General features: G+C 43.3%; 1 protein-coding gene across 3 annotated transcripts in view; it reads right to left on the reverse strand.

Moving 5' to 3' along the window:
* Positions 1-356: 356 nt before the first annotated feature.
* Positions 357-24,100, reverse strand: part of LOC111865839 — a 74,516-nt gene continuing 50,772 nt past the window's right edge. For 2 of the 3 annotated variants that reach the window (XM_023854195.2, XM_023854192.2), the window contains 2 exons: positions 13,714-13,849; positions 357-1,725 (listed from right to left, as the gene is read on the reverse strand). In XM_023854195.2, coding sequence (XP_023709963.1) covers positions 1,403-1,725; positions 13,714-13,846 — 456 coding nt within the window. In that variant the 5' untranslated portion in view covers positions 13,847-13,849 and the 3' untranslated portion in view covers positions 357-1,402. Of the gene's footprint in view, positions 1,726-13,713; positions 13,850-21,306; positions 21,380-24,100 lie in introns of those variants that run through there. The other variant, XM_023854193.2, reaches the window with a different exon arrangement.

Below are 24,100 nucleotides of genomic sequence, written 5' to 3' on the forward strand. Positions count from 1 at the left end.
GTGTCACTGACTATGTGCTCATTCTGAAAGGACATTGCCAACCTCCTCAGGGGTCTCTCTCTGGAACCTGCTTCATGGGCAAGAGAAATGGACTTACAATGAGCTCATCTTGAGTGGCAAAATGAAATGTAGAATGATAAAAATATCCAAACAAGCGAGTGGGTGTAGACTGCAGGTACTTCTATCACAGTGAAGGCAGAGGAGAAAATATTTCAGTTTGTACAAGTCATAGATTAATAAGAATATTTTCTCCATGGTCACTGAATACAGCTCACAGCAATTGTTATATCAATTTAGGTGTGGTATTTTAAGGCACTTGGAGTTTGAGAACAATGGCTACAAAATTACACAGACACTTGAAAGGAGAAATATTCAGATTTTAATTTCCAAAATACAGAGTGGCAGTTACAGTCATTTTGCTCACAGCCTATAGAGTTCTACATGATACAGCATTCTACTGTTTATTTCACAAGGTCTAAGAGATGGAGCAAAAATCACCTCTACACCCCTCAACTAATCATGGAGCCATATACACACACTAGTAATGTTACTACTAGTTGTGAACACAGTGTTCTCCTTGTTAAATATTTGTTGCCTATACAATGGTAATTCAACAGTGGTATAAATAACTGCTTCTGGCATATACTATTTGTTATGTCCTGCCACAGAATTTGTGAAACTGGTAGTAGCAGTGGCATTGGTCGATGCAAAGAGCCGTTTCAGTAACATTCTTCCTCATGATGAGCAGACATGTTAAAATAATTATTTAAGTGCGAAGCGTAAATGAAACTCCACCTAGCTCCATGGAGCTGAGCCCTTCTTCAAAAGCCACCAGGTGTGCAGCTACCCAAGAATATAAATAAAACTCACACTGTATTTGTTAACAGTGAACAACACTAAAGTATATTCTTATTCTCCATGAGTGTGTGTACACTTATTAAACTGAAAAGTGTTTGTGTAGCATTATTATTTTGCAGTTCTGCTGTATTCAATTTGTCATCTGTCTTCAAGCTGTTTACTTCTTCCCTGAAACATTGTGAGACAGAGAACAGCATTCCAAGCAAACTGACATACACTTCATATGAACAATGATCCAAAACAATCAATTTTATTTATAATAATGTATTACCTCAAAGAGGAAATATGACTGCCTCATATATTAAACTGCCAGAACTAGTCATTTTTTATATGTTTTTCAGAATGTAAGAAATGCTGTGGAGAACAGTACATTTTGGAAACAGGTAAAAATCTTAAAATTCTTCAAAAACAAAATAAGGATGGTTATTACCATATTTTAATACGTTTCTTATTGCATACCATTGTCCAAAGAATTATAGTTGTTACATGAAATTTCATAGATTTTTGGAGGTGTGGAGGAGAAGGTATCAGTAAAGTGAATAAATTAAGCCTTGGCATCCTTCTTCTCTGCTGATGGAGGAGCCACTGTAGGAATTTCAGGGTACTCCAGGGTTGCTCCAGCCTCACACTCAAAGATGGGGCAGCAGTCAGGGAACGAAGCAGTTTTGTTGGTCTTTTCAGAGAGCTTGCACTTAGGATTGGGTTTGGGCAGGGGGCCACAATCCTCCACGAGCTCCAGCAAGTGGCCAGTCTCCTCGCCTTCTGGTTTCACGCAAGTAGAACGGCCACAGAAAGGTGAGAGCTCCCATGTCTGACCAGGCTCTACAGTGGCACACCGAGTGGAGGCAAAGCATACTCCTGGGAAGTCTGCAACAGAGAAGTTGTAACATGCTATACTTAAGGTTCTCACAGATGTGACTATGAAGAGTTCAGTCTTCTGGTTTATAACATAATGTAGCTCAATTAAAAATCCACCAACATTTTCGTGGAATGTATGACCTCCATTTTCAAGGCTGAAGAGTAAGCCAAGCTGGAAGTCAGCAAGAAGTGGGTGCCAGCCACCAGCATCCTGCTGCTTTCTTGCTTGGGTTACTCCTGGGCTCTGAAGTAGGCACCACTACATTTTTTTGAAACATGGTGGATGTCTACTGAATTATATGGTGTTAGAACCCAGTATGCTGGTCACAGTAGTCGAGTGGTCTAAGGCATGTACTGTCTTTGCTCGCTTGGAAACCGGGATCGTGGGTTCGAATCCCACTCAGGGCATGGATGTTTAGTTCATGTGTGTGCATTCTTCTGTTTGTGTACAGGTAGAAGCCCGATGAGCTGATCACCCACACAAGGACTCCTACCGAATGTGCAAGATCTAGAAAAACCGAAGTGAACGGAGAAGTTCGTGGAGGTAGGCCTAGGCCCACTGGGGCTGTAGTGCCAAGTGGGGGGGGAAAGAACCCGTATATCATACTCTTCAAGTTGTAACACAGCCATGCAGTTCTTAAATCTAAACATGTACAGTTAAGTCCTCGAATATATAAAAAGGGTTTTATACATGTTTAAATCTTCTGGGTTGTGGTCATGCATTTTTAGAATTAACTTCTACAGGTTATTTCTTCCAGAGTTTGTAGTTGTCAGAGTTTTAGTCCTCTGGGTAATTTCTTTTGATTATGTTCAGTGCTGGTTCCTTGTTTCAGAAGTTAACTTCATGAAGAGAAAATAACGGTCACTGGATGTGAAGTGCGGACATGAAGTAGATGCAAAATGTTATCTGACCTTACTTCCAACTTATTCTGCATGTGATATGCCATTAACACATATGAATATCTGGAAACAGTCATGGCAGTTCAGTCAATGCGTATGTGTGTGGGAAATGTCACTCAAAGGTTAGGTTAGATTAGACTAGGTTGGGTTTAGTCAGATAATTTACCCCTTTCACTATAATAATGCTGATAAAGGCCAGGAGAATGAAATGGGCAAGGCATGCATAGTGGAGAAGAAAAATTCATACCAAATTTTAACTAAAAGTCTAAGGAAAGAGATCACTTTAAAGACATAGGCATAGGTGAGACAGTAAACACTAAAACAGATCTGAATGAAATGGAATATGAGGATTCATAGATTCCTCCAGAAAATATGTAACAGAATGTCTCTATCACAGAATGGAAAGATGCTGTTGGTAATTTGTAATCCAAAAAGCAAAGTCTACAACATTAGAAGAACATGAAACCTGTATGTCACTTAGCAACGCCAATTCAAATACATGTCTAAACCACCTTCAACATCCATTGGATCAAAAAGCCTGTACAGCTAATTTTACAGAACATAAGCTACATTATGTGTGATTTTAGTGTTACAAATTCTAAACTTCCAACATATGCAATGAAAAAGATGTCTCTTATGGCATCTCCTCCATAAATGCACTGCACCTGTAGGCCTATGCGGACAGGGGCTGTAGGACGAGCCACATAAAGGTTCTCCAAAGAACCTCACAATCATATAATTGAGTGTGCTGAATTGTGCATAGGCTATCCAATCACATTTTTAGATGGGCAAACTATGAGACTAAGAGTCTGAAAATATGCATTCCTATGGAAACACCAGTGCACCAAAACCTCTCGATCCCAATATTTGTATACATTCCTGTTCTTTACAATCATTTTCATTCTGTTTGGCAGGCTTTTAATTAGTGTTCTGAAGTTTTCTTTAATGTCAAGTCAAAGTCAAAATGACTTTGTGACTGGCAGTTTACTGCCAATTAGTTCATCTTGGCACCAAGCTCCTCAAGTCTATTTTTGTGGTGGGTTGCAACTGAACTCATGCAGGCATAGTTCTTATATAGCATCTTCTCTGATGAAAGGATGGGTATGCCGCTTACTTAACTTCTGTCAGGTTTACATATAGCACCAAGAACTTCTTGGTGGCAACCTCAAGCTGTTTAAACGATATGAAGAAAAAAACATATTTTGGGGACCTCTGTAACCTACGCTAGTTGCTTTTATTGCTCAGATTCTAAAGTTGTAGCTAAAATTCCGTGCATATTTTCTGAATAACATGTGAATGGCATACAACAATCGCGTCTGTATCATGGAAAATCCACTGTCAAATTCCGGAAGAATGGGTCGTGGTTGTATAAATATTACGTCTGCATGAGATATTCATAGCTTTAATTTAACTGCTTTTGGCGTCGGAACATACCAGAGCAGTCCAGTCGCATTGTGGAGCAACTGGTGGAATAAAGACTGGCAGGGGAAACCGAAGTACTCGGAGAAAACCTGCCCCAGCGCCACTTTGTCCACCACAAATCCCACTTGACCAGACCCGGGATCGAACCCGGGCCGCCGCGGTGGAAAGCCAGCGACTAACCGCTTAAGCTATGGCGCGGCCAGAGGACCTAGCTAAGGGGCATGATATAAATTACTATATTTGATGTCGCCAAAGTGACATTAACAAATTTTAAACCACATTAGGATTAGGGACGTACGTTTCGGTTTGCGTTCGTTAATTGCATTAAAGTAGCGAATAGCTGCTTTAGTTGAACCGTCGTTAAAGCACTAATATATTTGACATTCGATGGCATGCCAATTTCACTGTGGGAGTCCTGAAACTCCCGCTTGATTAACCTTTCACAGGAAGCGGGCCCGAATGACGAAATCCTGGCCACATCATGATGTAATTTTAACCCGTCGAAGTTTAATAAAAAGACAATGATACTTGGCTTTGTTGCTAATGCAGCAGAACATGTTGCAGTGATACCGCAAAAACTGCTATTGGATATTAATCAAAAGCGTTGTTATAGATAGCCTTGGAACACATGTTCTGTGAGGCGTTACCTTCATTTGTAATTCGCATCCTTGCCCTGCTTAGTGGGTGTGGTCGTTCCGGAAGTCATGTGACAACTGGTCGCATAAGAAACGCAGGGTTGCACACGACTGCCATTGACAATATATAATTTGTTTACTAAATTGAGATAGCTGTAAGAAGTTGACTTACATCACAGTCTTTCAGCTCCAAATCACTTTCGCTGTTTGTAATAAAGAGGCTCTTGTGACCGACTAACAGTGTACAAGCATTCAACCTGAACTATACACTCCGCCACCGAGATATACACGCGTGTAAGATTTGTGACGTTTCTTTTTAATATTTCTTGTGCTTTCATTCCAACACTGGCTTTATGTTGCCACGGCTGAGTTCCTAACTACAACAACCATTAAATATGTTCAGACCGGCTCTGGGGCTCACTAAATGGGCACTGGAGGCTGTTTGACCTGAGAGCATCAGGAGAGTGAAGCTGACCACTCACCCACATCTGGTGCAGAGGTTAAGAATGATAGAGGTACACCTATACTCCTCCATAATCTTCATGGAGTGGTGCTTAATTAATTAAGCCCTGGGATAACTTGAACGTTATACTGTAACCATAAAATGTACGCGAGAAGATAGGCCGCTGCAAAAATGTTGAAAATATGTATCTGAAGCTCATACGAAATAATGGTGTTAGGGGTAGAATATTCCGTGAAAGGCCTCTCACACCTAACGCGGAAGATTCTAGTAATCATATTTGTTGCCATACAGGTCTATGCCTGAAACTGTAGTAACATTGTCAGGATTTGGGCTATACTAAAGTTTTATTTGGTTCATTTAGCATGTGAACAATGGCGAAAAACTAGATCAGTCCATGTTAGTGTGTAAATCCATATTTTTAACGAGGCCGGGCAATGCGATAAGCTGATTCCAGCCATCTCGTTACATAAGGCCAACAGGCCGAGTGGCCTTACGGTCTGCACGTTGTAACATGCATGTACTGGCAGGTGAAAGGAAAAGCTCTAGTGGCTGAAGGAGCGCAGTCACTGTCCTGCTCTTGCCTTGTCGAGTTGTCCCCGCCCAGGACCGTTATGTCCCACGCCAAAGAAGGTTAGCACTCCTTGTAACACTCGGGTGTTTCCGCGTTACATTCTCAGCTCGGAGGATGGCTATCCTGATGAAGTTTCCTCGTGGTTTTCCTCTATCCATCTGAAGGTTTACTTACTTACTTACTTACTCATGGAGCTGAGCCATTCTTAAGGAGCAGCCAATTCTGCAGCTACTCAAGAATTTCCCAGAATTTTATGGAACCCCAAGGTTCCACTGGTCCCTATCCTGAGCCAGACCAATCCAATCCAATCCAATCCATACCATACCATCCCCTCCTATCTCTCTAAGATTCATTTTAATATTGTCCACCCACATATGCCTTGGTGTTCTCAGTGGTCTCTTTCCTTCTGGCTTTCCCATCAATATCCTATACGCATTCTTCGTCTCCCCCATTCGTGCTACATGCCCTGCCACCTCATCCTCCTTGACTAGATAATTCTAATTATACTTGGAGAAGAGTACAGGTTATGAAGCTCCTCATTACGCAGTTTTCTCCATCTGAAGGTATAAGGCTTTAAAATAGGCTACAGCCGCTTCCTTCTATTGCCTTCCGGGTTCATTACAATCACCCATCCACTTGGTGCTACACGCTTGCGCTGTTGAGATACCGTCGTTAACTAAACTAAGAAGTCATCCAACTCCCATCATATCTGCTTTTTGGCAATTTAGTTACAGAAACTTAAAGGCGAGTCTTCTGTACACAGGCTGTAATCTCAGGAAGACTCGACGCTCACAACCACTGCACGTGACGTAATATTCTACATGGAAAATACAACTGCAGTCAAAGATATTACCTGTTTCAGCTATGGCGATAAGAATATTAATCTGCTACTCATAAATGTCACTATCAAACTTAGGACGTCTAAGTTTAATGTTTCCTTACAGCTTTTACAACGGAACTGACTTAAAATTCTTAATAGACAAATGTGTGATGTACCTTGTTTTCGCGATCGATTTCTGGCTACCGTATTTTTGTGACATACTCGTCGTTTCGGAGGAAATACACGTATATCTAGCTCCAGTTCAAGGAGACCTGGCAGCATAGCTCTAGCGCATAGGATCCCTATGCAACCTAACTCTTACCTCCTCTTCACATGACAGATCAGCTCTTATCAACGACACTCTACACTCGGAGTTATGATAATATGAGAAGAATAGAATAATCCTTAAATTTGTGTTATCTTCTATTGTAGTATTTCCCCATATAAAATGAGATAGCATTAGTTTCAGTCTAATATGTATAATTAAATTTACACGTCTAATTATTGACAGTCTCAGTAAATGTTGCATGTCTTGCTAATTACTGACCTCACCTAATTAAATCTCACTTTCCAAAAATAAGTTTCACCTGAGTCAAGTGTGATGTAGTACCAAAATAACAAACCACACCGTGAAAGTTAGTGGAGTGTAATTATTTTGAAGCCTGATTTGTGAGTGTGCTGCCAGTTTCAAAATTTAATAAAGCATAAATACATAACTAACTTGTACGCTTCTCCAAGTATAATTAGAATGATCAAGTCAAGGAGGATGAGGTGGGTAGGACATGTAGCAGGAATGAGGGAGAGGAGAAATTAATATAGGATATTGGTGGGAAAGCCGGAAGAAAGGAGACCACTCGGAAGACCAAGGCGTAAGTGGATGGACAATATTAAAATCGATCTCAGAGAGATAAGATGGGATGGTATAGATTGGATTGATCTGGATCAGGATAGGGACCGCTGGAAGGCTCTTGTGAACACGGTAATGAACCTTTCCGTAAAATTCTGGGAAGTTCTTGAGTACCTGCATAATTGGTATCTTTTCAAGAAGGGCTCAGCTCCATGAGTGATAAATACATAACTAAATTATTATAAATTTCAGGATCCTACGGAGGCAAACTTCTTTTCTGACGCCCATACACTTTTTCTTATGTAGATTTTGACGTTAAACGCATGGTAAATATATTTCGGTGCATCTGAAATGAATGCGAAGGACACTGATTTTGCAACCAATGAGCCACTACAGGCACAATATGCAAAACAATATCCGCACGGGACGCGTGGTGCATCGAACAAGTCTGTTGCGTCATCCACGGGGAAGTACAGGAACGTACTCTGTCGCCCATCACCTTCACAGAGTCAAGTCTGTGATCACCTCCGGCTCGTTGATTCTTGCTATCAATAGACGCATGCACTGACTGTGTGACGTGATCTGATGAAGACGGAGAGCATCTGGTATGTAACGCCGTACAGTACGGTTCAAATTCACTAACGTTCTGGAAGAACGTGTTGCCTCAATCTTCAGAGTCAAGCAAGAAACATTCCTCTCAAACACCAATGACATTCTACCGGATTCTACAGCGTTATAGCCCGGAATACGATACATTTCAGAGTCAATCCTGTTAGAACATCATGACGAACTAAAGTTTATGAACAGTGAACTGCAAACGATGGATGAGGGTGTCTACTTCAAGTCACTACCCCAGCATTCCCTTCAAAACGACTGAAGCAAAGTACAAGGAACTCAGTTCGAGGGAGCAGATGTCCCGATAAGTATTAGAGCACACGTTTTCGAAACCTAAACATTGTCTACCAGCCGATATTCGAACCAAGCACCTCCAAAATAGGAATCTGGAGCCTCGCCGCTATGTCAACATGTTCGGTGCAGTTTCTAAACTTTTACCAGACTACACCACGTAACATCCCTTCTTATTCACCGCCGTGAGAACCTCAAATCTCTCACAGTACGTCACATACCCATAATTCAATTTCAATGTTGCACCGTCTTCACCAACTGATGGACCGGCCAGTAACCAGTCTGTGGATATTCAAAAGTTCGCGGTGATGGCAAGGGAAAGTGTTTTTAGGAAAACTTTTCCTTTTTGTATAGATTCCACTTCTAGTGAACCTCCTGCCTCGATCTTGATTGAATTCATGTCCGTGATGGTATTATCAAGGCACCATCTCCACTCGACACTTCATTATCGTGATCAGCCACAAGAAGTAACCTCCTGTCTTAGGCCGCGCCATAGCTCAAGCGGTTAGTCGCTGGCTTCCCACCGCGGCGGCCCGGGTTCGATCCCGGGGTCTGGTCAAGTGGGATTTGTGGTTGACAAAGTGGCGCTGGGAAATGTTTTCTCCGAGTACTTCGGTTTCCCCTGCCAATCTTCATTCCACCAAATTCTCCATCATCATAATCACACGGGGCAGGTACAATAGGAAAATCAGTGGCCGCCGTGCCGAGTGGACCCAGCTGGACTCCACCCCCCACTAAGCGAATTAAAAAGAAAAAAAAAACTCCTGCCCTGACCTTGTATCTGCTGCTTTAATCCCGCGACATCACCGGTTTGTTCAACTTGATTGAGTTCATTTTACGTAATTACGTAAGACTTTGCACCGTCTGACGCTGGCTGTTACGGTGTACAGTCCCTTCCACAATTTTTATTTACTTTTCACTATTTACAGTTCACCTTCTCCCCATATTATGTTCCTACTGACGTCTGCGTAGGTATTTTCGTATATTCCTTATACACGTCATGTTTGTAAAGTGCATCTGTTTATATATGGCAATTCCTCATCTGTGTTTAGCCACATCGGTGCACAAAATTATTCTCCCTTTCTTGCGTTTTCTGAACATCTCAGTAGTAATATATTTTGCCTTTGGTCGTTCTTTTCCTTATCCCTCTTAGTTTGCAAAATCCTGCTTTCATTCCTTCCAATTCTGCTACAGCTTTCAGTGCATTCTTCCTTACTTCTTTTAAGTTCCACATCTGGGTTAAAAAGAATAATGAAAATTGTTCGAACATATTCGAAAATAAATTTTATCTCTGTGTATCGTTTGACGGACCGCCTCTATGGTCTAGTAGTCAGACTTCCTGCCTACAGATCCAGAGGTACCGGGTTCGATTCCCGAAACTACCAGATTTTCTGAGTAGTGGGTCTGGAACGGGGTCCACTCAGCCTTGCGAGGATAATTGAGGAGTTATTTCAATATTTCAAGTAGAGGCTGCGGTCTAGAAAACTGGGATTAACGGCCGTGGGGATGCGTTGCGCTGACCATGTGACACCATCTATCCGCTAAAGGTGGCACTAACTTCGCCGACAAGGGGCGGTCGTTCGGTCGGTATAGTTCACTTGCAGACTACAGGCCAAGAAGTTTGGTTTTTTGTATCGTTTCATTATTCTGGAAGTGAAGGATTCATAGTCGAGTCTCCTAAAATACTACATTTTTTAGTTACACTATATTTTATTCGTTTTCTTTGGATGAGGTGAGACTGAGTCAACTTGGTACGTCGCCCACTAATTCGCCTAGTGTACCAGCCCCGGATGATAGATGATTATGTGTGTGGAGCAGTCGGTGGAATGAGAATTCGCAGGGAAACCGAAGTACTCGGAGAAAACCTGCCCAAGTGCAACTTTCTCCACTACAAATCTCACATAACCTGACCTGATCTGGACTCGAACACTAGCCACCGCGGTGGGAAGCCGGCGACTAACCGTCTGAGCTATGGCACGGCCAAAACACTACCTTGGTGCATTCCGTCTCACGAATGAGGTTCTGATGACCGAGAGATGGCTTTACAACTGGCATTGAGGAAATTAAAGAAAAAAAAATATGGTTAAGTTTATTGTCAGCTTTACAGCTATAGGTTTTTATTTCTATAATGTGCTAACAGGCCGGTCACGGTAGCCGAGCGGTCTAAGGCATGTACTGTCTTCGCTCGCTCGGAAGCCGAGATCGTGGGTTCGAATCCCACTCAGGGCATGGATGTTTAGTTTGTGTGTGCGCGTTTTTCCGTGTTTGTGTACAGGTAGAGGCCTTGCGACGAGCTGATCACCCGCCCAAGGAGTCCTACCGAATGTGTAAGATCTAGAAAAACCGAAGTGAACGGAGAAGTTCATGGAAGGCCTAGGCCCACTGGGGCTGTAGTGCCAAGGGAAAAAAAAGTGCTAAGTCACAAGTAGCTACTACATTTGAATTGACTGTAACCTACTTAACTACCAGGTGCAATGTTAAGACGTCATGGTCAGTAAGCCTACTTCTGCTACGGAGGAAATGTCAGAGACAATAGTTACTTGTTAGTTTTACTATACATCAGCGTCTTCAATCGATTCCGTGATGAACTGACAAGTCTGAGTAACCAGCTCACGTGACTCGACCTCTCAAACCCATTAATTCACAGGTCAGGTAATAATAATGACAATAAGAGGACAATCTATTAGCGTGGTAGCGTTCCCAGCGTTTCTTTACGATACTGAATTCTGGACCGTAGACAAACAGAATCACAGATGCATGACGCAAAATATGAATGAAAGAAATACAATAGATCACCAGGTGCCGATCACAGTGGCCGCGCCCTCTAAGGCATGAAATGTCCTCGCCCGCTCTACCACTGGGATCGTGGATTCGAATCCCACTCGAGGCATGGATGTCTGCGTTTGCGTTGCCCTGTACAATTAGTGGCATTACGTCGGGCTGATCCCCCGTCCAGGGAGTCTTACGAACTGTCTATAAGATTCACAGTTTCAGAATTAATTCTGAATGGGAACAGGCCAGAGAGCCTGATCCGTCAAGGTAGAAGACGAAGAAGAAGACGAAGATGAAGAAGAAGAATCAACAGATTTTGGAAGAAAAAAGACAGACTTTGTATTGGTCAGAATATTGGACTAAAAACGAATGGATTTACCTCAATGACGGGACACAGACGCTTGTACTTTCCAAATTAATGACGTCATCCATCCCAAATGTAACAAGAAACAAAGGATGACTGTTCAAGACAACTGAGGTTGGAACGGGATAACATCTGGACTACTTCCTTGACGGGAACACGACATTATTATATTTGCAGCTTGTACCACGTCTGAGCAGGCTTGTCATATTTTCGTCCAGTTTCAGACGTTTCAGAAGCATCAAGATTAATGAAGGTGTACATTTAAATCGGACTTTTTTTTGCAGTTTTGCTTGTGTGGTCTGTTAACTGCAGGTTGACGATGGTGTCTGAACTGGTGACACGTGACTACAGCGGGGATTTGGATTGGTAATGGAATTTATTGAACACCTTCAGAACGTAACTACAAGTAACTATAACGTTATCGCTAATTCACAAACTCTGCAGTTCACTACAACGTACACTAAGTTTTCTAAGCCTTTATCGGTTGTCTGGAAACGGCTTCCTACGCTGTAGTTCCCTCAGGGCTCCGGTTCTGGCTGGCGACCATATCTCAGCTAACTCGGCGTTGCTATGCAACGACTTACAAAAATGGGAGCTCCTTCGCCTCCCACGCCTCCACCAGCGACGACTTTCTGCTAAGACCTCCGACGGGTCTGTCTCCCAGCTGCTAACTGCATCTAGGCTCAGTCAGATTCTCTCTAAGGCTCAGATATTGCTTCAGTTAAAGTCACGGTCACGTTACGATCGATGGTCAGTCGCTCAGTGAGTCTCAGTATCAAGTCCCATCTGGAGCCCAAGACGAGATTTTTATTACTGTTAGACACTTGCGGTTTTGTCGATGTGGGACACCCTCTCTGACGAGAGGGCGGGTGTGTCATTTACCGCAGTCAAAATCAGTAATACACGTCATATAAATTTACATTTTTAATGTAGTCAAAGTCAAAGTTACTTTACGACTGGCAGTTTGCCGCCAATCACTTCGACTTGGCGTCATTCCCCTTAAGACTCAAGATCAGAGATATTTTTTCAACCCTTGCGGTCATAGTCCTTATGTAACATTCTCTCTGATCAGATGATGGGGTTTTCTCTAATTAGTATGCCTGGCCTTTCGTCAAGTGTACGTGCCGTACATATAACATGTTATTGAAATTTCTTCCTTGTGCACTATACGTGTACACAAGTCCTCTGTCAGTACAGGCTTTGCAAGTCAAAGTCACATTGCGACTGCCAGTCAGTAAGTCTTGGTGTCGAACCCCATCTGAAGCTAATGACCAGATATTTATTACTGTTTCACAGTTCTGGTCTTCTTTTTGTTGGGCGCCCTCTCTGACGAGAGGATGTATATGCTGCTGGTCCTTGCCAGAGCAGTCTTTCTCGGGTCCGACTACCTTGAGACTCGCGACAATATTTTACTGTCTCGGATTTGAGACTTCCCTTTTCGTCGCCTCCTACGACTAGCAGGGTGTACAATCGTTAAAGGGCTAATGCTATGTTAGGCGAGTCCCTTGTCACCACGGCATGTCGCGTTCTCAGGTTGCGGATGGAGAAGCCGTCCAGGTATGGAGGGAAGCTGCAAATATATTGAATAAGCAGTCGCGGACAGCCGTCAAGGGGCAGTCCTCCAGCTTGTGGGTTGGGCCAAAAGCTCCTCACCGTAAAAGATAATCGTGTTACGAAAATGTTCACAAAGAGGTTTAGTGACGGCAGATTGCAGAAAACTGCATAAAGAGGAGCTTCATTAAGTTGTACGCTTCTCCAAGTATAATTATAACGATCAAATCAAGGAAGATGAGGTGGGCAGGGCATGTAGCACGAATGGGGAAGCGGAGAAATGCATATAAGATATCGGTGGGAAAGCCGGAAGGAGAGCACTGGAAATATCAAGGCGTAGGTGGGTGGACATTATTAAAATGGATCTCAGAGAGATTGGATTGTATGGTATGGATTGGATTGGTCTGGCTTAGGATAGGAACCGCTGGAGGGCCCTTGTGAAGACGGTAATGAACCTTCGGGTTCCATAAAACATTCGGAAGTTCTTGAGTAGCTGCATAACTTGCAGCTTATCAAGAAGGGCTCAGCTGCATGAGTGAGTGAAAGAGTTAATGAAGCTCTTCCGACCCGGCATTCTGGCATAACCATTAGATCTAGCTAGTATGTAGTTCAGATGCATAAATTACATCTGAGCTTATTTTAAGTTTTCATTTGAACTGCTTGTTGCAGAAGAGTCGAAAATAAACAGTGCAGTCACGTCCACCGTTGGTCTACCCACTGGTATATGTTATGGTCTGGATACTTACCCCTGAGAACGTCAGCGGGGATTAGACGTCGGAAGGTCTTGGGCCTCTCAGTGGCGGTAGCATCCTTTTTGTCCTCTGCTGCGGACACAGCCACGGCCAAGACAGCCACAGACAAACACAGGAAGAACTTCATGGTCTGCAAGCAAGGAGCAGTCACCTTATCAATATACACACAAGTGGGGGTAGCAGTGTGGAGACAACCACTCCTGAAGGACACATACAGCTTTGTGGCTGCGGTCAGCACTTCCGGCAAGGAGGAAGAGACAACTCTCAAGTTTGAATTCAATCGGTTTAGGCTCTAAAATGAGCTATGTCTTCTGGGATATAACGCCGTGTAGTCAAGTGAAAGTCAACCGAAGTTCTGCAAGAATATATGACCTCCATCTTCAGAGTCTAATAGTAAATCAAAGAAGGAAACTGCATGAGCAGGCAGCAAGCACAGCAAGAAGTACACTGCTTTATATCCCAGTAGACAAAACTCGTCATAGCTGTGAGAATTACAAATTCAGTCCAGTTTCTAATCTTCATTTTCCAGTCGTCTTGTTTAATGTGTGGATAGAGGCGGTAGCTCAGTGCAATAGGATCGACTTTGAATTCGTCGGCCAATGAAACAGAATTCCTCCTCCGTGGCCATTAGTCCACAAGCGAACTATACCGACCGAGCGACCGCCGCTTGTCGGCGAAGTTAGTGTCAACTTCTGCGGATAGAGGGTGACGCGTGGACAGCGCAACGGATCCCCACGACCGTTAATCTCGGTTTTCTAGACCGGAGCCGCTGTTTCCCTGAAATAGCGCCTCAATTATCCTCACGGGGCTGAGTGGATCCCGTTTCAGACCCATTACTTCTCAGAAAATCTATTATCGCCGGGAATCGAATCCGGGACCTCTGGATCTGTAGCCAGGAATTCTGGCCATTAGACCATAGAGACGGGTACCTCCTTAACTACAATAAATTAATATTCATGAGGAATGTTTTCTTAGCATCATATTGTGTGTTAACTATTTATTACATGTTCCGTCGTCACAATTCTTGTATAAATTGAAGAAATTGCACTTCTTTTCACTTTACGACATGTTTCAGGCCATCATCAGGAAAGTCATTTTACAGTAACACTCTACTTTTCTGCTATTATTCCCTTACATTGGTCAATGTTTACAATTTTTACAATTCTTAAAGGAAAGGCCATATGTGTCGTTTGTAGTATTATGCCAGCTGTAATTCACACATGCAAGCTTAAAATATTATAAAAAATATAAAATAAGATAGATAATTATTATTGTTATGAGTACCAGGAATTAATTAAATAATTTTCCTGGGGAGTGAAGCGCGGCCGGCGCGTAAGGCTGACAACCTTACCGCCATCTTTGAGCCGAGTGTCTAGATAATGTGGGACCCTCAAGGTCTAACAACCCTATGGGCCTTCATAGCCTGTTACAGGGATAGTTTTACTTTTTTTTATCAATTAAATCTCTCTTGTTTGTAACTTTTAAATATCCTTCACTTTATACAGGAATTACGACGACGGAACATGCACTAAACTTTATAAGGGAGCTGCAGTGTGTTCTTGTTAGATAATTTTATTACGTTTCGTCACATATGGCGGCGGTGAGAATTTCACAGCAATTAAAACAGAATTCCTATTTACAAGAAATATAACATTAAAACCAACAAACCAAGAATGTAAAATTGCTACCCTTGACTCTAAATGGATCAGATGATACAAACAGAGGCCAAGAGAACGTTAAGACCTCAGTAACTGAAAACCGGCATTAATACAAGTATAAGGCTCTACAGTGGTCTGGAACGATGGTCCAAAATTACGTGTAAAGAAACAAGTACAAGTCTTAAAATTGGCATAACATTTCAAACGTTAAATTTACTTCGAGAGAAAAATACTGTTCAAGAACGGCACCTTCGACATGTTACCATGGGTATTCCCCGGAGGTTGTCACGCAATGAGTCGTTGAGAGGAGAATGTGCTGTCCTTATCATAAAGCGGGCATTCGATGACAGACTCTAGAAGAATAAGGTGATTTCCCACAGAGAGTTGGGACTGCATGTCGGATCACCGCGCAACACATGTCCGTGAGTCAAGCGAGTGTGACCCATTCGTAAGTGCGTAACGCTTCCTGGTGGAGCTGAAGGAGGGCTGCCTGAACGGACAGCATGATGTCACTCTATATGGATGTTTGTCGCGCCAGCACAATGCGATACCCGCGAACATCACTGCCCAGAGATCGCTCACATGACAAATTCCCATACAAGGCAGCTTCCCCTGTTTCCAGACACTCAGCAAAAGGTGTTATATAGATGGGGCACCTGATGTGACATACTTCATAACAACCGGTTGGTCCCTTGTGTGTCCATGGAGACTGCGAGACATTGAGTTGGTCCGAGCAAAGAAAATGACAGTGCACTTATTGATGTCGGATGAAAACAACTCAGTATATGGCATAGCATTCGGTAGTGTAAACGCTGGTGCAACCTTGGAAGGGAAAAAATAAAAGTCTGACCTCCATAGATAAATAGAGCTTCTGTGTTTATCTTTATGACATTTATACTTCCGACCAACTGTGTCAAAACTGAGGCAGTTAATCGGCGGCTTTATCACTACCAAAACCAGGATCCAAACCCAGGATAGCCCATGTGTGAACTGTGGTACATGAACTAGCAGTGACGCAGGTTCATTCCCGAAAATTTCGCTGTTCCGTGCCAGTCATCTTTACGCAACCGCTCCAAGCTCATGAATTTTTACAGGCTTGTACCATAGATCCATCTTGACGCCGCAGCACCAAAGGAGTTTATATCACCTCACACCTCCGACTAAAAGAGACATTATCTTCGCCTAATAAATCATCATTATCAACATAAACCAAAAGCTGACAGGCCGCAAATCCTCTCTGTTAACTCTTCCTGATGTACGTCGGCCCCCATACTGACATTCTAAAGCATTCAAAAGCAATGACAATAAAACATCTCCTTGCCCAGATCATTCTGAATAGAAAATACTTCGGACAAACGTTTCAATATACGCGGACTTTACTCCAGGTATCGGTTACATGCACTGGAATTAGCCTAACTAGTTTTATGGGTAGGGTGTACCAACTTCAGTGAGGTAAAAGTAAAGCTGTCCCTGTACTTCGACTAATTAAACAATACATCATGAAGGCATATGACGGAATGGATGTATAGATCCATATTTTCTTGACGTCGACACTAATTGGAGATGAATGGTCAGCTTCACGCTCCGGCCGCTTTACCACTAGGGAAAGAGCCCCCGGTACCCATTGGATAGGAGGTTGGGTGGACCCCATAGCCGGTCTGGGCGACATGGAGAAGTGAAAATTCTTGAACCCAACCGACCCCTCGGTTGTCAAACCCGTAGTCAGTCTCTATATCGACTGCGTAATCTTCACTGATATTATTGTAAAATACTTCTTTTCTATCTGATTCATAGCCCTCTTCAAATCTGTAAATAGCTGACGTAATGGTCCAAGACACTTCCATTTCCTCTGCAGTATCTGATGAATGTGGGGCTAACTTTGCTTTCCGGGCAGGACGGTGTGGCGACAGCGCTTCGGGCTTGCGTTAAAGCGATGTCCTAAGGCCGCGCCATAGCTCAAACGGTTGGTCGCTGGCTTCCCACCGCGGCGGCCCGGGTCTGGTCAAGTTGGATATGTGGTGGAGAAAGTGGCGCTGGGGCGGGTTTTCTCCGAGTACTTCGGTTTCCCCTGCCAATCTTCATTCCACCAAATTCTCCATCATCATAATCAACCGGGGCAGGTACAATAGGCCAATCAGTGGCCGCCGTGCCGAGTGGACCCAGCTGGACTCCACCTCCCACTAAGCGAATTTTAAAGCGATGTCCGGTTTAAATCTCGGACAAGACACCCACTATCCTCAGTTTTCGTGGTTTTCCTGTATGCTTCCGGGCAAACGTCGGGACAGAATTCCGATTAGGCCATGACAGTTACGAGTATTTTCGAAATCATTATTGATGACTCATCTTACCATACCCCAAAAAGTTTGTTTTCGTTTGCCAAAAGTCCACGAGACATTTTATAAGACCTCCTTATTCAATGCCATCCACAAGTATCGCAGAACTGAACCGTTTCCACGAAACCAGGACCTTATGATCAGGTCACTGAATTAGGCATACAATAGTTACATCTGATGTTACTGATTGGTGTATTTAAACTCCACCCAAATAAATTGATGATTTGAGACTGTTCATATATTAAACAAATCATACTATAACTTTAAAATAATCAGCCTAAATTCATGTAGTAATATTTCCTCCATATTAGCCCTTTGCAATGTTCATACGTCACCAGAAATTTGTTTCTGTTAACACGTTGCACCCATAGGTGGGAACAGCTTTTAAGAACTTTCCACTTACTGGAATTTTCACATTAAGGAACATAAACACTGTGGTTGTCAGTGGAAGCGTCCAGAAATCTTGTTACAGTGAAATGCCGCTTGAAACTGTAGAGCAAGTAGGTCGCAGACTCTGGCGACGGCGACCTGCATCATGAGTAAGGACAACGAAACAAGTTTCACTAGAATCTCAGATGTGTACAAGTTTTCATACCTGTTCCTGACGTATTTAGCGTCGCTTTCAATTGCTGAGATTGTATTTCGTGGAATGATAAGACAATCAGTGAAATGCGCACTAGAAAAGCTGTAGGATGATCGGATTATATCCTATTTTGAGGTATTTTTTATTGCTACTGGGGTGGGACTAAGTCCCCTTGTACTGCGGCCACTTCTGGCCTATTGTACCAGGCCAAGATGATAGGTGAGGGTGATTGTGGAGCAACTGGTGGAATGAAGATTGGCAGAGGAAACCGAAGTACTCGGAGAAAACCTGCCCCAGCGCCACTTTGTCCACCACAAATCCCACTTAACCAGACCCTGGATCGAACCCGGTCCGCCGCGATGGGAAGCCAGAGACTAACCGCTCGAGCTATGGCGCGGCCTATTTTGAGGTACGTGCGTGTATATATTGACGGAATTCGCCTCAAATGAATGAGGAAAAAGAGGAAATACGTCGTACCTCAGTCACGATAACCAGCTTCCGGCTATTGTGCTTAGTCCTTATTATCTAAGTTGCAGTGTGTATGTGTTTGTTTGTTTCCATCCTTCCTCTAGCCTATTCTATAACTGGACTTCGGGCCTTTAGTCTGGAGGCTATGAAGAAAAATACCTCTGCCTCGAATCGAAACCTGTTCAGTCCGTAGTTCGTTGCTATACAGATGGAGATAACCCATTATGAACTCATTTATTTAAATTCAGTACAATTTTTCTACCGTGACAAAAGCTTGGTTATGTTTGCATAAGACATTACGGATAACCTCTCTTCTCCACATACATAATCCGACTTGAATTTATATTATTTAGTCATGAATGTTTCATTGCGAGAATAGAAGCCGATATTTCTAGGGACAAAGAAGCAGCGACATGAAGAAGGTGAAAGCAGAGTGACTGAAGTCACCTGTTGCTACCGTCCTTGCTGTCTGTCACGTATATGCAGTCTCACCGTGCCTTGCCTGTATGAACACTGTTCTAGATTCAAGAGACTAGTCAACTTTCATCGTGTGTGCGCGTGCGTGCGAGATGGGTGAGCTCGGACCGGATCCCATTCTTACAGTCCCTTATTACTGAAGGGAATATGATTAATGTTTCCAAAGTGAAAATCTTATTCAGCAATTCAGGAGTCCGGCGCCAATATGACTGCCTCCACGAGCTCCACGCGATGCAGCCGCCTCTGCGGTCTAGTGGTCAGAGTTCCTGCCTACAGATCCAGAGTTCCCGGGTTCTATTCCCGGCGCTACCACATTTTCTGAGAAGTAGTGGGTCTGGAACGGGGTCCACTTAGCCTCGTGAGGATAACCGAGGAGCTATTTCAAGGAAACAGCGGTTCCGGTCTAGAAAACCGAGATTAACTGCCCTGAGGATTCGTTGCGCTGACCACGCAACACCCTCTATCCTCTAAAGTTGAGACTAACCTAGCCGACAAGCGGCGGCCGCTCGGTCGGTATAGTTCGCGTGCGGACTACAGGCCACGGAGTTCAGTTTGTCTGACCGCGTGACCATATATCTGCATTATTCTCGTGTGTGGTTTGCTATACAACGTTGTCAGTAACTAAGCAATACCAACTGTATCACACATATTTCATACAGGTCTACCAAACGTTTTGGATAGCGGTCATTATAGTATTACAAGAATAAGTGTCTTCTGTGATGTGATGCAGTGTACTCTTACAGAACTTTATGGACGATTCGAAGTAACTTGCTGCCTTCATCTTCAGAGTAAAAGCGTGTGGACGAAGTATCTTGGTGTTCGCAGAAAAATCCCTCTCCTCCGCCAAAGAATTACTGTGCGATACGGAGAAGGTACTGTCCTCCAAACCACCGGTCAACTTCTACCAGACTACACGGTGCCACATTCCAAGAGACAGTAACCGTCATAGTCACCGAGGTGGGAACCACATACCTCACATGCTATAATAGATGTTCCTGTATTTATTGAAAATATGTGGAAATAGAATCGAATTTGGAAACGTTTGGATGATAAGCTAATACACTAGCCATTGGTCGGGTTCCATTCCCGTCTTCATCGCTAATCTTATATAAACAATAAACAAATCTGCCCTGTTTCTAGAATACAGGCTGGCACGCTACCGTGTGCCACAAAAATTGTAGGTAGAAGGTTATAAAATATGAGAGAAACCGCTCCGATCGACCACAGGGCCACAGTGTTGCTGGAAGGATTAGGTCAATTGGAAAAATCCACCTCATCGGGAACAGAACACGCGACCTTCCGGCTTGTAGCATGGTGCCTCAACTATCTACCCTACCGCATACCCCATCTCAATTTTAGGTTAGTTACTTATTCTTGATGTGCTGATATACCTGAATAACTAATGTGATTGAGTTATCACCATCGTTATTCGGTAATTTATTTGCTGCAAGGTTTGTGGTTGAAATGGGGAATGTGGAGGAATAGCTGGATTGTTAGTATTTCCGGAGATATGATTGCACTATATAAATTTGATATAACCAATTAGTGGATGCATAGCCTAACATCCCACAATTCAGAGAAGCGTATTGTGTTACAAAGGTTCGGAGATCACGACAAATCTAACTTGTTAGAAAGGAATATGGAATAGATGTAACGTTATGGAGTCCTCAGAAACTTCGCAAGCTTCATTGCTTTTGAAGTATTATTTCATTCCAGACATTCGTAACGAGATTATATCATGGACGGTGTAATGGAGAAAAAAATTTAAGGCAAAAGGTAGAAGTAAAAAAAATAATTTTCTGACCACCACTTGCGCAACAAATGCCAAATTTGTGGCTATCAAACTGCGAATTTTGTCAAACCATTGCAACAAGTAGACAGATGGAAAACCCATTAACCCCCCCACTTCCTACGATCATGTATGAAAAGCACAGAAACGTTTCACCGTGTTCACAAATTTCACTCATACACTGAAGACTTATGGAGATTTAAACGCTGGGAAAGAAATGAAACACGTTACCAAAACCAAAGCGGTATGTTTCTTTTTGATATAATACAAAATTCTTACCGGTCGTGGAGATAAAAGAAAAGCTGCTACAGTAACCTAAAGCCGACGTTTTCACTTTGATGGTTTGTGAAAGACTGAAGCATTGATTACCTTGGCATGCCCTTTTATATACAACCTCCTGGACCAAACATGGAGGGAGGGAGCATGGAAAAAGCAGGTTACCCCCAGACGTTACAGAGTAATAGGTGAGTTACTTCTGCTTTTCCTTCCTCCTCCACCTCCTCCGTCTTTCGCCTTTGTTTGTGTGCAAGTAACTTCCAAATGGAAAGCGCTTATATGCATTCACTGGTTCCATCCTTTTGTCATTTGTCGGCGAAACTCTGGAGCACAGGTGGACCCATGCTGCATGACGAATAGGGGAAATGGCCGCGAGCAGTGAAGACTCTACCGTGACGGGATCTTCACACAGCCTACTGAACTTTCAGCCAGCAAACTTTGCCTTGACATCTGTCCTTCTATACATGGAGTCCTCGCATCGCTCCTCTATGGCAGGTGCCGTTCCTAAATAATATTTCGTAACAAACCGAAATTCACGTTAGTTTCTTTGAATCTGCAGACTGCATTACTTCGTACATTCGAGGTCCCTGGTTCGAGACCACCTATAAATTAACTTCATTTCTGCGTGTTCAGCATTCCTTAGGTCACAGATTCGATTCTCAGACAGATATCAGCCATCTGACTCAGTTCTTTTATCGGTTTACTCAGTACCACCAGAAAATATTAATACCTTAACAACAGGCTACGACTGTTTCCTTCCAAAATGTTCTCTATTATCACTGGCTAACATCATCGCATTCGACTCCATGTGACTTATGCAGCAGAGAAAGCGTTGTTAAATAAACTAGCAACAGTACGACCAACTGCTCTATATCTGGCTCCCTTGTAGGGCGGAGTACTACATAAAGTCAGCGCTTTAGGGCCACTTTCTCTGGAGTTGTTTCCGACTCATACTCCCTATTTTTGATGTATTTCTCACTCGGTGTAATACCGCCCAGAGATTCCAAGCTGCTTCATCAGTTCGTGTCATACAGTCATGAGTTCTAAGACTGTGCATGTTTACAACTGTAGAGACAGATGTTATATAACGCTATAAGTATATAATCCGTGTTTGGCTGTCTACAATGTGGAAAATTACTGGTAATTAATAGTGGGAGTTTTCCAGGGTTCTAAAAGAATTCGTAAACACCAATTTTTCTAGACCACTCTAGTCGTATTGCTCAGACTGTTGCAGCTGTAACGGCGAAGTATTGTTTTCGGAAGATGTTCCATTCGAATCTCACTACTCGGGACACCGGATATCCTGACTGAGATTTTTCGTGGTATTCCTCAGTCCCTTCAGGTGAATGTCGGAATAGTATTTCTAATTAGGCTACGACTGTTTTCTTTCATTATTCACGAGTCACACTCTCATTCGAAGTTATATAATCCGAGATACTAACAGTGTTGTAAAACACACCACAAGAAAATGAACTTGTCTGGATCTCCCAGTCTTGGATGCACACTATGTTCAAGATTGTGCCCGTGCCCGTGCCGTGCCATAGCTCAAGCGGGCTTCCCACCGCGGCGGCCCGGGTTCGAGCCCGGTTCTGGTCAAGTGGGATTTTTGGTGGACAAAGTGGCGCTGGAGCAGGTTATCTCCGAGTACTTCGCTTTCCCCTGTTAATCTTCATTCCACCAAATTCTCCATTATCATAATCAGCCGGGGCAGGTACAATAGGCCATTGAGTGGCCGACGTGCCGAGTAGACCCAGTTGGACCCCACCCCCCACTAAGCGAATAAAAAAAAGTTCAAGATCGTAACATTTAAAATACAGTGCACGAGGCTATTGGGTGTCCCTTTTGCTGTTTAAATTGAGACATCGTTTCCTTTAAATAGCATTTCGATTTAATGCAAGAAAATCGGTAAAAGTAAAGCTGTCCCTGTACTTAAATAATTAAACACCATGTCACTGAGACGTATTGAGAAGTGAAGGAATAGCCCCACCATTCTTGACCCCGGCATTAGATGGAGGTGAGTAGTCAGCTTCAAGTCCCTGCTGCTTTACCCCCTACGAAACATCCGCCGGTATCCATTGGATAGTAGGCTGGGTGTGTCCCAGAGCCGGTCTAGACATTTTGGAATAGAGAAAAGTTTATGCCCCTACCGATAAATGTACCCAGGCCGTCCTACTTGTAGTCCGTCGCTATACCGACCGAGCTATCCGGCTCCTAATTTAATAGACTACGTCTGTAAAACATGACCGCTTCTGTGGTCTAATGGTCAGATTTCCTGCCTGCAGATTCAGAGGTTCGGGTTCGATTTCCGGCGCTACGAGATTTTCTGAGAAGTAGTGGGTCTGGAACGGGGTCCACTCAGACTCGTGAGGATAATTGAGGAGCTCCTTAAATGGAAATAGCGGCTCCGGTCTAGAAAACCGAAATTAACGGCCGTAGGGATCCGTTGCGCTGACCACGCTACACCCCTTTATCCGCTAAAGTTGGTACTAACTTCGCCGACAAGCGGCGGTCGCTCGGTTGGTATAGTTCGCATGCGGACTATACGCCACGGAGTTCTTTCTTTGTTTTTATGTCTGTAAAACAAAAAGGTTTGTTACAAGAATAACCGCTCCAGGATAAATGACTGTGGGTACAGTATGAAGCTACTGAGGCCTGTCTGGATAGCAAGGGCACTGCGATACAATGTCCAGTGTAGAACTAACCAGATCATAGGCAGAAGTGGAAAAGTTTAATCACAATTACTGAGCCTCCGGTTTGCTTGTGTTCTATCACAAATGAGGCATCAAGTATAAAAAGG

The sequence above is a fragment of the Cryptotermes secundus genome, unplaced genomic scaffold (assembly GCF_002891405.2).
Source record: "Cryptotermes secundus unplaced genomic scaffold, Csec_1.0 scaffold1158, whole genome shotgun sequence".
NCBI lineage: Eukaryota > Metazoa > Arthropoda > Insecta > Blattodea > Kalotermitidae > Cryptotermes > Cryptotermes secundus.